Source organism: Eschrichtius robustus, chromosome 14, assembly GCF_028021215.1.
Source record: "Eschrichtius robustus isolate mEscRob2 chromosome 14, mEscRob2.pri, whole genome shotgun sequence".
Classification (NCBI taxonomy): domain Eukaryota; kingdom Metazoa; phylum Chordata; class Mammalia; order Artiodactyla; family Eschrichtiidae; genus Eschrichtius; species Eschrichtius robustus.
In genome coordinates, this window is record NC_090837.1 from 23,172,753 (window position 1) to 23,186,339 (window position 13,587).

Genomic DNA, 13,587 nt, shown 5'->3' on the forward strand with positions numbered 1-13,587 from the left:
GTTGTATTCAGTGGGAGAGATTGGATGCTTACTCTATCTTGCCTAGAAATGGAACCCCTTCTCTTTTGAAAAGATATAAAGTGTATTGTTATGTTTTTGTGCTGGTAGGTATTGAGGGGCAGACATTCTCCTTTTTATTGTTTTTCATTTTGATGTGTGGCACCTTAACACATGTGCCAGTGTAGAAAGATTACCTAATATAGGAAGGGGAAAGAGGAAGACTGTGAAGTTTATTGTTTAGAAAAGCATGTGTGAAATATTTGTGTAAGTTTTTTTGGGCATATATTCTTGCCTTTCAGCCCTGCTTTTACCACTTGCTCATGTCACCCTGTCATGTCCCTCTCCCCAATACATATTCTTTTCTGGAGACTCTTTGTGTGAGCTAGCAATTGACAAAGGTAAAGGCTATCAGTGGTTTAGGCAGCGCTTCTGAAACTTTGCTTTCCCAAATACCTAAAAAGTCAGAAGAGAGGTACTATTCCAAGGATTGGGGCTATAGATGGAATGGAGATGGGTATTTATTTATGTTTTTAAAAATTGTGTGAACTCTTTTATTTTCTTCTATAGTTTTCATGTAAAAATAATTCTCCATTGATTATAAGAAAGTACCACTGTGGTGCAGGAAGTTATGCATGTGTCAGAACAGTGGTTATATGGGAGTTCTCTGTACTTTTCACTCAGTTTTGTGGTGAATCTAGAACTGCTCTAAAAACAAAGTTTATTAATTAAAAAGATTCTCTCCCAGAAACTTCAAATAGATTTGACGTTTCAGGAGATATGTTATGTTATTGTATGACTTTGACCTTCTCCATGGTATAATGCTGTGGACTCCCATTTGAATTATAATTTGATGAGAAAAGCAAGAGTTATCAACTATCAGCTATCAGATCAGAAAGATCAGGGAGTGAGCCACTAATGGTGGTATTTCATCTGCTCAGGGAAGCCTTATGTAGAACTGCTGTATCCTAATATACAGCACTTATGGCAATAATTTTTAATAGACTGCTTTCTGGTGGAAGTGGATTCTGATTAATCTAGCATGGTTAGGGTTGAGTTACATTATGGTAGGTGAGATACCAAGTGTTTTTTTCAATAGTTAGTGAATCCTTTAATTCCCACATTGTTGGCGTCAGTGTTTTTCGTAATTCTCTCTGCCTACCATTATTTTTTTTTCCATTTTGCTTCTGGTTTTAGCACTTTCCGCAGGATCAGTCTATATGTGTGAAGGCACACATGCTCTGTGTTCTGGGGTAGAGGGAGGGTTGGTAGGGCATGGGCACAGAACTCATGCTGAAGCCAGATGATTTCTTGACGATTGTTCAGAAAATTCCCTGGTTTTCTTCTTGGCATGACTTTACACTCCTCCTGTGCCACACCCGTGGAGTGAAGGCACAAGATATGGGCAGTTCAGAACCATTACTCTAGGGGACTTCAAACTTCTTTCGTTGTTTACTTTTAAAGCTTAAAAGGGAAACTCCAGATGATGGTAGACACATCTTATAATTTGACATAAACTTTAACACTGGGAATTCCTCCAGTGCTAGAAATTGACACCTACTTAGTTATTTAACTCCTGGTTGTCATTTCATCTTTAACTGCTTATCAGATTTCTGGTTTCTTTTCAAAATATGATTTTCCCATAAACTTGTTACTTTAACACTTTTGATATAATTAGTTTAAAACTAATTTTGGGGAAAAAAGTTGATATGATATGAAACAATTATGATTGAGAGCAGATTTCTTTTAGAAATTGATATTCAATGTACCAAAAGCCATGTTGAAGAGAAAAACAATTTGCAGCTGCAAATTTGGTTAGAACATTACGTTTAGGCCATTTGGGCCTCTGACTCTGGGTTGCAAACTAAATAATGGTGTTTTCTAAAATAGCCTTCAATCTCTTGCATGTACTTTCAGCATACAATAAGACAGACTAGTAAAAAATAGAAGCATAGTTTTCTGGAGAGATAGGAATGATTACTCCCAGCTGAGCAGGTAAAACATTGCTACATGAAGAATGTGTTCTTTGCTGATTCTCAAGGTTTTATTTATTTTTATTTTTAATATAAAGTATCAGCAAATAGAAGCAAAAGAAAATCCACTTGAAAATGTCAGAAAATAAAAGAAACATAGCAAATTGTATTGCAGGTAAAAATCCATTTTAGCCAGCAAACAAACAAGTGTTGGCTGAGAAGCTTGCTGATGGCTCCTTTTGTTTCTCTTTGATTTAAAGCCTCATGCTTGTAATCTAATTAACATCGAACTGAGTTGCAAGTACAGTGGTCTGTTTAGTTCAATAATAATACATTTATATGAAAGGTTAATGAAATGAATTTTCCTTCCATTCAATTCATTAAAAATTGTTCTACAATCAACGGTTGCTAATGGAATAGAGATTAAATATTCATGTTCATAAATTTTCTGTGTCATTTCTGATTTTCCTTCATTTCTGCCTCCATAGGTTGAATTTTGCAAGTATAAGAATTCCCAAACAAAAAGCTTGATTTAGAGGTTAATTGCACACCATTAATTCTTTTATCAAAGAGGTAGTGTGGGATAGTGGAAAGAGTTTTTGGCAGCAGGGGCAAGTTTCATAACCACCTCTTTTGTGTAATAGTTGTCATAAGAGCTTCTTGCAGAATATTGTGAGCGTTAGTGATAAACTATGGAAAACAGTTAGTGATAAACTACGGAAAACAGCTAACAGAGTAGAGGTTCAACAAATGATAGCTAGAAAGGGTTTTGGAAAATAAAACATCTGTGCACTAAAAGTTATGATAATTTATAGTGGCAAGACTGATATGGTAAGACTGGGCTCTTGTTAATTCTAAAATAGGTGTCAGGCTTGGGCCTCAGAACACCTTGTAGTAATTCTAATAATCGGTGATCAGGGTAAAGTCTCTGAGAGGAAGGACTTTTTCATGTTTCTACAGATAGATTTTTGGTCATCTATTTTTGCCACCTCTTTCTTCTTTTCCACCTAGGCCAAAGGACTTTATTTAACCTGCATATGATGTTTTTCCCAAATAACAAATTTACTAGATAATTGAAGCCTACCCAATCAACTGCCAAAAGTGTAAACATTTTTTTTTAAAGATTTTTTTGATGTGGACCATTTTTTAAAGTCTTTATTGTATTTGTTACAATATTGCTTCTGTTTTATGTTTTGGTTTTGTTGGCCCTGAGGCATGTGGGATCTTAGCTCCCCGACCAGGGATCGAACCCGCAGCCCCTGCATTGGAAGGTGAAGTCTTAACCACTGGACTGCCAGGGAAGCCCCCAAAAGTGTAAACATTTTAAAAAGCAATTTTGATTTAAAATTTCCCTTAAACGTATTACCTACTTTATAGGCTTTTGAAACGGAAGTTGCCAAACATAAGTTAACTATTTCCTTAATGACTGAAGGTTATCATTAAGATCATTAATTTTTGTTTTATGCCTAATTTTTGTCAGCCCCTCACCCACCTTACCAAAAGTAATTTCTGTTCTGCAAGCTGGTAAAGCAGATCAGCCACCTGATTAAATAGCAAATGCCAAACTGAGAGTGAATAGTGAGAAATTCACTTCAATTTTTTAAAATGTACCCACTCTTCATATATCATACGTGGTATCAGGTAGCAATCATTGTTACAACCCTTTGAGGTCATCCTTATCATCCTCTCTGTAAGTGGAAATGGCACATGAATTTGGGTGAAGTTAAGTGCCTTGGCTAAAGGCACACAGCTAAAAAGCAACTGGGATAGGATTCTAATGTCAGCCTTATGAGTCCTTTCTCTTCTGCAACAGCTGCCCTGGGAGTAAGTCACATAGCTTCAGTTCAAAGCTTTTGTAGTAATTATTTTTATTTGTTTAGTATATACCCTTTCACTTTGTGTTTGGAAGTTTGTTGTTAAAGGAAGACCAAACTCTAGAGCTGCACTGTCCAATACAGTAGCTACTAGCCAGTTGTGGCTATTTAAATTTAATTAATTAAAATGAAAGGGAATTTAAAATTTAGTTTCTTGGTCACACTAGCCATATTTCAAGTGCTCAATGGCCACATGTGGCTGGCCAGAGGCTAATGTTATTAGACAGTACAAAGAACAGTTCCATCATTGTAGAAAGTTCTATTAATTTCTCCCTTGTTCTAAATGAACATACATAACAAAATATATTACAAAAATAATTTGTGCTTATGTATCCATATAGGTGCCTATTTCATGCGAGACAGTGGAAACTTAGGACATGGGTTCTGTCCCTTCATTTTTATATGTCATATTTTAATGTGACATAATGTATAATTTGTAATATGTTATAAATTTTATAGTGGGTAATATGTGTTTATGTACATTTTACTTGTACGATGGATATGTTTTAAGTAATACAAGCAGTCTTATTTTCCTGTATAATGCATTCCTGAAAAAGTATATGAAAGTCAAATATGTGGAATATCAAATACACAAATCTTAAACAAGAGATTGACATGTTCAGTGAGTGGGGAGTGTTAATTCCTAGAGAACTGAAAAATAAAATCTCAAATCATATCTTTCCTTTTAAGAATCATTTTTTAATATATATATCCTCTAATTTTATCTTTTCCATCAAAAATGAGCATAGTTAGCTGTTCTGTGTTCATCCAGTGATGTTAAAGCTTTTCTGCTTTTGGCACCTTGTAATCATTTTCATTTTTGACCCAGTTGTGGTTAAATTATAGATTAATGCTGCTGCTTTTTAAAAACTAGAATCAACATTTCTATTTTCCCAATCTCTACTCATTTTTAAATAAAATAATAAGGGAAAAGTCAGTAAAATAGTTAGGTAATTTACAAACATTGTTGACAAAGATGGTGATGATGTGGTAGCAGGTGGTATGATTGGATTGGCTAGCAGGTTATAGTTAGAGATATTTATTCTTCAGAAGATGTAAAAAAGTTCAAATTCAAACAGTGAAAGACAGGTTAGGAACATTAAAGTATAACAAAGTACAGATTAAATCAAAGGCAGAATATTTGGGAGCACTTGAACTAAGTAATAGATTGTATTGTACATATAAGTAAACACTTAGTTTTTTAAAAAATTAATTTATTTTTGGCTGCTTTGGGTCTTTGTTGCTGCGCATGAGCTTTCTCTAGTTGTGGTGAGCGGGGGTTACTCTTCGTTGCGGTGCGCAGGCTTCTCATTGCGGTGGCTTCTCTTGTTGCGGAGCACGGGCTCTAGGCACGCAGGCTTCAGTAGTTGTGGCACGCAGGCTCAGTAGTTGTGGCTCGCGGGCTCTAGAGCACAGCCTCAGTAGTTGTGGCGCACAGGCTTAGTTGCTCCATGGCATGTGGGATCTTCCTGGACCAGGGCTGGAACACGTGTCCCCTGCATTGACAGGCGGATTCTTAACCTCTGTGCCACCAAGGAAGTCCTTAATTTTATATATCATTACATATTATATACATTTGTTCTATATTTTATGTTATAAATATACATGTGTACCTATGAGCATAGGTATTTACCTCATTACTCATTTGAGCCATGGGAGAGTAGGAAGTTTAGGTTATTATTGGGTTCAGTGATGACTTAGAATTGTGAACCCAGTAATAAAATGTTGAAAGAAAAGACTTAAAGGTCCTTCATTGCTTCCAGGGGTACTTAAAGGGTGAATGGCTTACTGTTTCCCATGCTTAGTCTTTGAGTGTTTTTACTTTAACCGTGTCGTAGTCTGTTTGGACTGCAATAGCAAAATACCGTAGACTGGGTGGCTTAAATAACATTTATTTTTCACAGTTCTGGAGGCTGGGAAGTCCAAGATCAAGGTGATGGCAGATTTGGTGTCTGGTGAGGGCCCACTTCCTGGTGAATAGATGGCTGTCTTCTTGCTGTGCCTGTTCTCATGTGGTAGAAGGGAAGAGGGAGCTCTCTGGAGTCACTTTTATAAGGGCGCTAATCCCACTCGTGAGGGCTCCACTCTCATTACCTAATCACCTCCCAAAAGCCCTATCTCCAAATACCATCACACTGGGGATTAGGTTTCAACATATTAATTTTGTAGGGACACAAACATTTAGTCTATAGCAAACTCTCTGAGATGAGAAGAATGTCCACTTATTAAAGACCAAATACTAACAATTTTAACAAAAGGGCATAAATACTTTGGTGATTAGTTACATTTTTATTTCTGCTAAAATGTTACAAACCCTAACTATTAGTAAACAGTTACTGTAGGTAGCAGTCAAGACATTTATAGCTTTTTATATTCTTCCCCTCTAGACTGTGAGCACTTGAGGGTACAAGCCCTGTGGTACACATCACAGTGACTGGTGCTGTAGATTTTTAGAGAATGTTAATTGAAGGCAGGATGGAAGGAATGAAAACTTATACTTGTAACCTACTTGTATTTCTGTTTTTTGTGAGATTAAGTAGCATGTGTGGAATAAACACTGAAAGTTCTTTGTGGTGAACAACAAAAAAATATATGAATGACTCTGCAACACTTTAAAATCTAGGCATTCCCCCTTTAGTCCAGTGTATTAACTAGCTCCCTATAAGTCTTTTTTTTTTTTTTTCCTTTGGCTGCCCTGCATGGCATGTGGCATCTTAGTTGCGTGGTATGTGGAATCTTAGTTCCCCAACCAGGGATCGAACCCGTGCCCCTTGCATTGGAAGCGCAGAGTCTTAACCCTAAGTCTTTCTTCGTGGCTAAAGCTTCAGGTTAAAACCATTGTTCTCAGGGTTTAGGTGCTCTCAATAGTCGGTCCATATTGCCTTCCCTTCTCCATCTGCTACATAACCAGTGACCAGAATGTGGGTATATGCATGGGGAGTGCTGAGGCAGGGGGTATGTTATCTTGGCTGGGCACCAAGTGTTCAACGTTTCTTCATAGGCCCCACTTTTCCTTGGTGTGCTGCACATATACTGCCTCTCCTCAGTCCTAAGTGACCCAAATTTGCCCCTTTCTCAGGTGATGCTGCTTCCTATGAAACCTGTGATAGTAAGAGAAAAATTAGGTCACATCAATCTTCTTGAAGTTATAGTAAACAGCTGTGAAACTCAGCACTTCTTGAACTTTGCTTTGGAAGAGGCTGGCGGAGAATCCTCTGGGTGGCTGCTACATCTCCCAAGACCTGTTAGTACCAATTTCTTTTAGTCAGGTGGTTCAGATTTTGTCTGGGAGCCTTACAGCTGTGAATTTCCCAGTTGCCAGCAGTCTTATATGGGGCAAGGGGGAGGAGTGAATAAAGCAGTGATAGGAATTGGATAATATTATATTGAATAATGAAATATTTTCAATATTTATTGGACTCTCCTTATATTCTCTTAGTGTATAATTATGTTTTCTTGTTATGATTATTTTCTCATTAACTAATAATCAAAATAGCTCACTTTATTAAGTATTTACTCTATGTCAGGCACTGTGCTGAATTCTTTTTATTCTATCACAGTAACCCATAATCTAGGTTTTATCATCATCAACTTGAACTCCATAGTGGCATATCTCTCACAGAAGTATAGATAACTAATTTTTATTCAACAGCTATTCATACATGCAATTAATATTGCATGGGAGTAAGTTGGGAGAGCCCCACTTTGTAAATTAGGTGCAGGGATATGTCAGAGCTTGACTCATTATGCTATCTTGTCAAGAATGCAACTCTAAGCTTTTAACTGAGAAAATCTTATAAAGTTGTGCTGGGGATTCTGGAAGGACATAAGGGAGGATCAAGGGAGACCTTGGAACCTTCTCACGTATATCTCTTTTCAAAATCTTCTGAAGAAAGGAAGCTGAGACTATGGGCAGCATGATACCTTTCTTCATCTAATTTATGAGTGTCCTAAGAAAACAAAACATGCATGCCCTTCTTTAACTCCTTTGTGTATTTGACACCATAACTTGCCATTAATGCTGAACTTTGCCTACCTACTAGGGAGTGGATACATGGGGAGTGGATGTCATACTTTTGGGTGATTTCATTTGGCAGATGGAAAAATCAGTTATTCTCTCAGTGAGGTAATGAACGATAATGCTTTGCTTTAAACATGCAAGAAATTATCAAAATTCATTGAGACTAATTTAAATTTTTGTGTTTTTCCTCCAGTTTTATTGAGATTTAATTGACTTTACAGCACTGTATTAGTTTCAGGTGTACAGCATAATGATTTGACTTACATATACTGTGAAATGATTACCACAGTAGATTTTTGTGGTTCTTAAAATATGTACCTGAAATCATTACTACAGACACATTTTGTCTCTCTCCATAAATAATAGAGTTTACAGATATTTAGTGTGTATATATATATATATACACACACACATATATATAAATACATTTTTTAAGTTTAGCTTTAATATAGAATTTATAGAATTATGTAAACTATAGTTAATTTTAGTTGGAATGTGGTACATATTGCCTCTTGGATTATAGAAATCACCTAAAATGTGAAATGAAAAGGGTGGTGAAAAATGTGTATAAAGACATTAAAGATTAAAAAGTGGCTGAGTCCAGTGAAAGGAAGTGATCTTATGAATTAGTAATGAAAGTGCATTTACAGGTTATTGTCTTACTGGAGTCTGAGTTTTAACAGCTGCTAGTAGTTTAAACTAATAGAAGTCTGAATAGCCCATAATAATTTGAGTATTCATTCTGTTTATGGATTGTTTCTTAATAGAAACACTGAATAGTATTGCCTATCTTACATTACCTCAAAGTGTAGTTATAAAAATGAAATAAGTAAATATGTTTTATAAACATGAAAGGTGCTCTCTTTCACTCTGTATGTGTGCATAATATAAAATTATAAAATTATGTATTAACTTTATTGAGTAGTTGTTTGAAACTTCATTTATATTCCATGAATACAATTTGTTACAATTACAAAGTATACTGGACTGAAAAAGTTACGTTTGTGTTACAAACATAGAGTATCGTAAAAGTATTTAAGCTAAATAGGGGGCCAAGTATTTTAGAAGCAGATGTCATACAAGCAATGAATGCATTAATATGTCAGTTTTATGTGTTATTTAATCAGGTACAAGGTCCTTTGCTGGTTAAATACTGGTAACATATTGATCATTTACTTGTTTTTACTCTGTGTTCAAAAACAGACTACACATTCTTAAGATCATTCTGAAGTTTAAATATTTTATTAATTTTCCGGCCCTGTCTGCAGTTAGCTGGAAGGAGGGTTGTTTCCTTATATTCACAGTTGATAATACTAGTTTTTTAAACCAATCCAATTAAACAATACAAAGGACAGCAATCTTATTCTGTTTCTAAGCAAAGCACACGTATTTTAAAAATTTATTTATTTTATTTTTTTTTGGCTGTGTTGGGTCTTCGTTGCTGTGCAAGGGCTTTCTCTAGTTGCGGCGAGCGGGGGCCACTCTTCATCGCGGTGCGCAGGCCTCTCACTGTCGCGGCCTCTCTTGTTGCGGAGCACAGGCTCCAGACGTGCAGGCTCAGTAGTTGTGGCTCACGGGCCTAGTTGCTCTGCAGCATGTGGGATCTTCCCAGATCAGGGCTCGAACCCGTGTCCCCTGCATTGGCAGGCAGACTCTCAACCACTGTGCCACCAGGGAAGCCCACGTATTTTTAATAATAGTTTTAAAATATTATGTCTGAAACACCACATTACATGTAACCATGTTGTGTTACTCATTATTACAGTTATCTTAATACTAATCACATATTGATTTATCTCTTTAATTAATGAGGAGAAGTATAAAATAAGTGGAATTTGAATATCTCTCATTTGTCTTGCGCTATACCAGACACTTTGGTGAGATGTAAAGAAATCTCCAACCCCTGTCCTTGAGGAGCTTATGCTATTAAAGTTGGGATAAAAGATTTTAAAAATCATCAGAAAAAAGTAAAAGTACTATGTGAATAAATACCAAAGAATGTGATAAAATCAATGTGTTCTAGAAGGGAAAATAATGAAAGTTTTAAATGTAATTTGCCTGAAAGAAGTATGCTTACATGTTATGATGTTCAGAGAAATCAGATTTGATTATAAACACTTTGCTAGGTTTTTGAACCAGGACCACCTCAATTTTAGTTCTGCCGACCTGTTGTTCTAATCAAGAATCCTCATCAGCCTTGGTGGAGCATTGTGTATAAGTAAAACATGCATTATCTTTTCTTTATTTCCAGGCATACTTCCGACAGGGTGTTGCCCTCCAGTACCTTGGACGTCATGCCGATGCCCTGGCAGCCTTTGCATCTGGGCTGGCTCAGGACCCCAAGAGTCTCCAGCTTCTGGTGGGGATGGTAGAAGCAGCCATGAAATCTCCCATGAGAGGTAAATATGATGAAAGTATTTGGTCCAACACTAATTTACATTAGAACATTTCTAGCCTTTGAAGACTTTAGACTCAGGCATTGAGAATGGATAGGTTATGAAATTAGCTAAGATTGGATATTTTAGACCAAGGAAGACCAGGAATCACTGTCAATAGGTGACATTAATGAGGCACAATGGGATGGTGGTAAGGCCACTGGCCTGGAAGTTTGTGGACCTAGATTATATTTTTGAATTTTTTGTTAACTAACTGTATAACTGGGTAAATGAATCAACTTCTCTGGATTTTAGGGTTACATAAGGAATCCCTATGTTTTTTGTAGTTCTAAGATTTTGTACCTCTAAACCAAAACACCTCTACTAGTAAGTTGATCTGCTCAGTTGGACCAATATGCCATCTAGAAATAAACAGATAAGAGAAGACATTAAACATTTCATGAGAGGAAATATGGATCTAACTGTAGGCTATGTCTAACATTTTTCAGAGGAGCATTAAAAGATTATGTTGACTTGAAAGAGAGAGAAACATGGTAGATACATGGTTTTCTCCTATACTACTTCTGAATTATACCAATTGGTATTCTGGGACAACAGTAGATTGAAAATAGTACTGTGGAGGTTGGAGGAGTTCTAAGGGTCAAATCAGATTGGCTTCCCTTTGAGAAACATTGATTTTTGAGGAAGGAGTTCTTGGGAAGATTGGGTTGAAAGTGTACACCAGTTGTCATCTTTGCAGAGTGATGGAGACACTAAGGCAGGTTGATGGCAAATAGTAGACAGCTAATGACGTTCCACACTAATTAGGTACGTCAAGCAGAACTCTATTTTTGTTTCTGAAGTGGTACGTTTTTGAATTAACCTAAAAATTTTGGTGGCAGTATCATTAGGTAATTTATTTAGTTTTGAAAATGTTTGCAGCATTAGATAATTTTAATATACAGGCTAGTATGGTACTTGGCTCAAAATATGTGCTAAGTAAAAGTTTGATTAACTAAATGATACTCGTATGGCCTCTGAGCAATTCATAACTATAAAAAAATACTTTCCTGAAAGCGAAGATTTCATGTTCTAGAAAAAAAGTGGAAAGGAAGCCTCTCTTCATGCGATTTTATAACCCCATACAAAGCTGAGTCTTTGCTGCAGGAACCTAATGGCTTCTCCCACTGGGGGACCTGCTGTTAATAAACTCTGACTTAGAGCAGATGTACTTTGGAGCTCCATGACTTGGGGAGGGAGGGGGAATGGACAACAAAAAAAATCAATCTGTCTCTCCTTTCCATTTTTCTAGTATTTTCTCATTCTCTCCCTATATCCCTCTGCAAGTAATTTACATGGAACATTTTTTATTTAGTTCATGAAGATATCCCTTCTTTATTCTGAGGTATTTCTGCTGCTGCCTTAGTATACTGGAGTGAATGTGTTGAGATGAGCAGAATCATACTTACCATTTTGCCTTTGAAGCAATTTGTTTAGATAAATATAAGAAAATCTTCTCTACACTGCAAGAAATAGCTCAGTGCTTCTGTCAGCCTTCGGGTTTTCTGTGCCATGTTCTTTCCCGTCTTATACTGAGTGACCTAAGGGCGACCCTGGAGAAAGCTGCATCTTACAGGTGCCTGGAGCGCTTTAATATTTTCTTCTCTTTCCTTAAAGCAATTTAACTTATTTATTTTTGTTATTGCCTTTACCACTGTAGCTATTCCAGGTGGGCTTTTCTCATCAACATTTTATAGAAAGACTGTTGCTTTGCACAGTGTTGTTCTGTGCATCATTTAACATCTTAATGACCTCTCTTTTTGTCATATGGTTATAATTCACAAAATCTGTCATCATTTGATGCCCATTTTTTACCCACTGTTTATTTTAGCCTCCTGCAGCGTTCTCAGTTTCTGCCATTGTTGCATAACTGTGCAGTCCAGGACACTTTACATGTAGGTCTGATCTGTTGTGTCAGTTGTTTTTGTTTTGAAATTCTGAAATGCAATAGGGAAGCTCCCTCGTCCAGTGCTTCTGTAAGCAAACAAAGCTCCCACGATGTGCACAGAGTTCCTGTGGTTTGGCCTTTTGGGGACGTTTCAAGATTTTCTTTAAAGATAGGGCTAATCTATAGTAATATACTCTTGTCCCCAAATAAATATATTAATCCACTTTGGAACTTACTTGATTTTTAAAATGTTGCTGTTGCCTATATTGCTAACTGCATTAAGTCTTTTTTACTTTACTTTTGTGGTTTCATTCATGCTCACCAACCAGATACCAGATAATCTACTTTTCCTGTAGATATATTTACATCACTATATGTAATGTATTTCCCTTAAATCATTTATGTAAATGTACAAATAAGTATTAATATAAAATGAGACTCTTTCATGACCCTCAAATTATCCTTTTACTATTTTCCATTTCTCCTTTTTAGATAGTCTTTCAGCAATTTCAGTTCATTGTATCTTATAAACGTTTATGTAAATTTGGATGGTGTAGCATAGTACTACTGCCAACCGCAGATTTAATAATGTAATTACAAAGTGAGATTGTGTTTACCTTTATTTGTTCCTCTAAAGACGCTAGGGCTGCTTCTTGCTGAGGGTTCTCTTGTGTATATTTTCTCTCCTCTTGTTAATTTGGTAATCTAAAGACTATTACATTTATGGGCTATCACCTGTCATGGTGTTTCTACCAGCTTCAGAGGATCCAGGAAGCTGATTTTATGAAGTACTGGTGGAAAATGGCTTGAATGTATAAGCTTTTCTCTCAGAGTCAAATTGGGGCTCACCTTTTATTTACCTGATTGTCCACCCTTGGTAACTCTTTCCCTCTGATTCTCTTTTAAGTGGCAGTCACTTTGCACAGAGGGCCTGTTTCTGAAATGTTATGTTAAAAAAAACCTGACTTTTCCCCCAAAGGTTGGACTCTAATTTCAGTACTGCCATTTGCTATCCCCTTGACTGAGCAAGGTTGCTTCCTTTCTCTGCACCTCAGTTCTTATCTGTAAAAGGGGTGTGATAATAAGTACCTCCTAATATTGTTTTTTTAAAATATTTACTTATTTATTTGGCTGCATTGGGTCTTAGTTGTGGCACACAGGGTATTCGTTGTGGCATGCAGGCTCTTCGTTGCAGCATGCAGGCTTCTCTAGTTGCGGCGCATGGGATTCTCTCTAGTTGTGGTACACGGTCTCCAGAGTGCCCGGGCTCAGTAGTTGCGGCGCATGGGCTTAGTTGCCCTGTGGCATGCGGGGATCTTAGTTCTCCAACCAGGGCTTGAACCCGTGTCCCCTGCATTGGCAGGCGGATTCCTAACCACTGCGCCACCAGGGAAGCCCT

General features: G+C 36.8%; 1 protein-coding gene across 3 annotated transcripts in view; it reads left to right on the forward strand.

Annotated features, from left to right (window-relative positions):
• TTC28 (tetratricopeptide repeat domain 28) overlaps nt 1-13,587 on the forward strand; it is a 587,442-nt gene that overhangs the window by 280,855 nt on the left and 293,000 nt on the right. For all 3 annotated transcript variants that reach the window (XM_068563682.1, XM_068563683.1, XM_068563684.1), the window contains one exon: nt 10,117-10,264. In XM_068563682.1, coding sequence (XP_068419783.1) covers nt 10,117-10,264 — 148 coding nt within the window. The remainder of the gene's footprint in view (nt 1-10,116; nt 10,265-13,587) is intronic.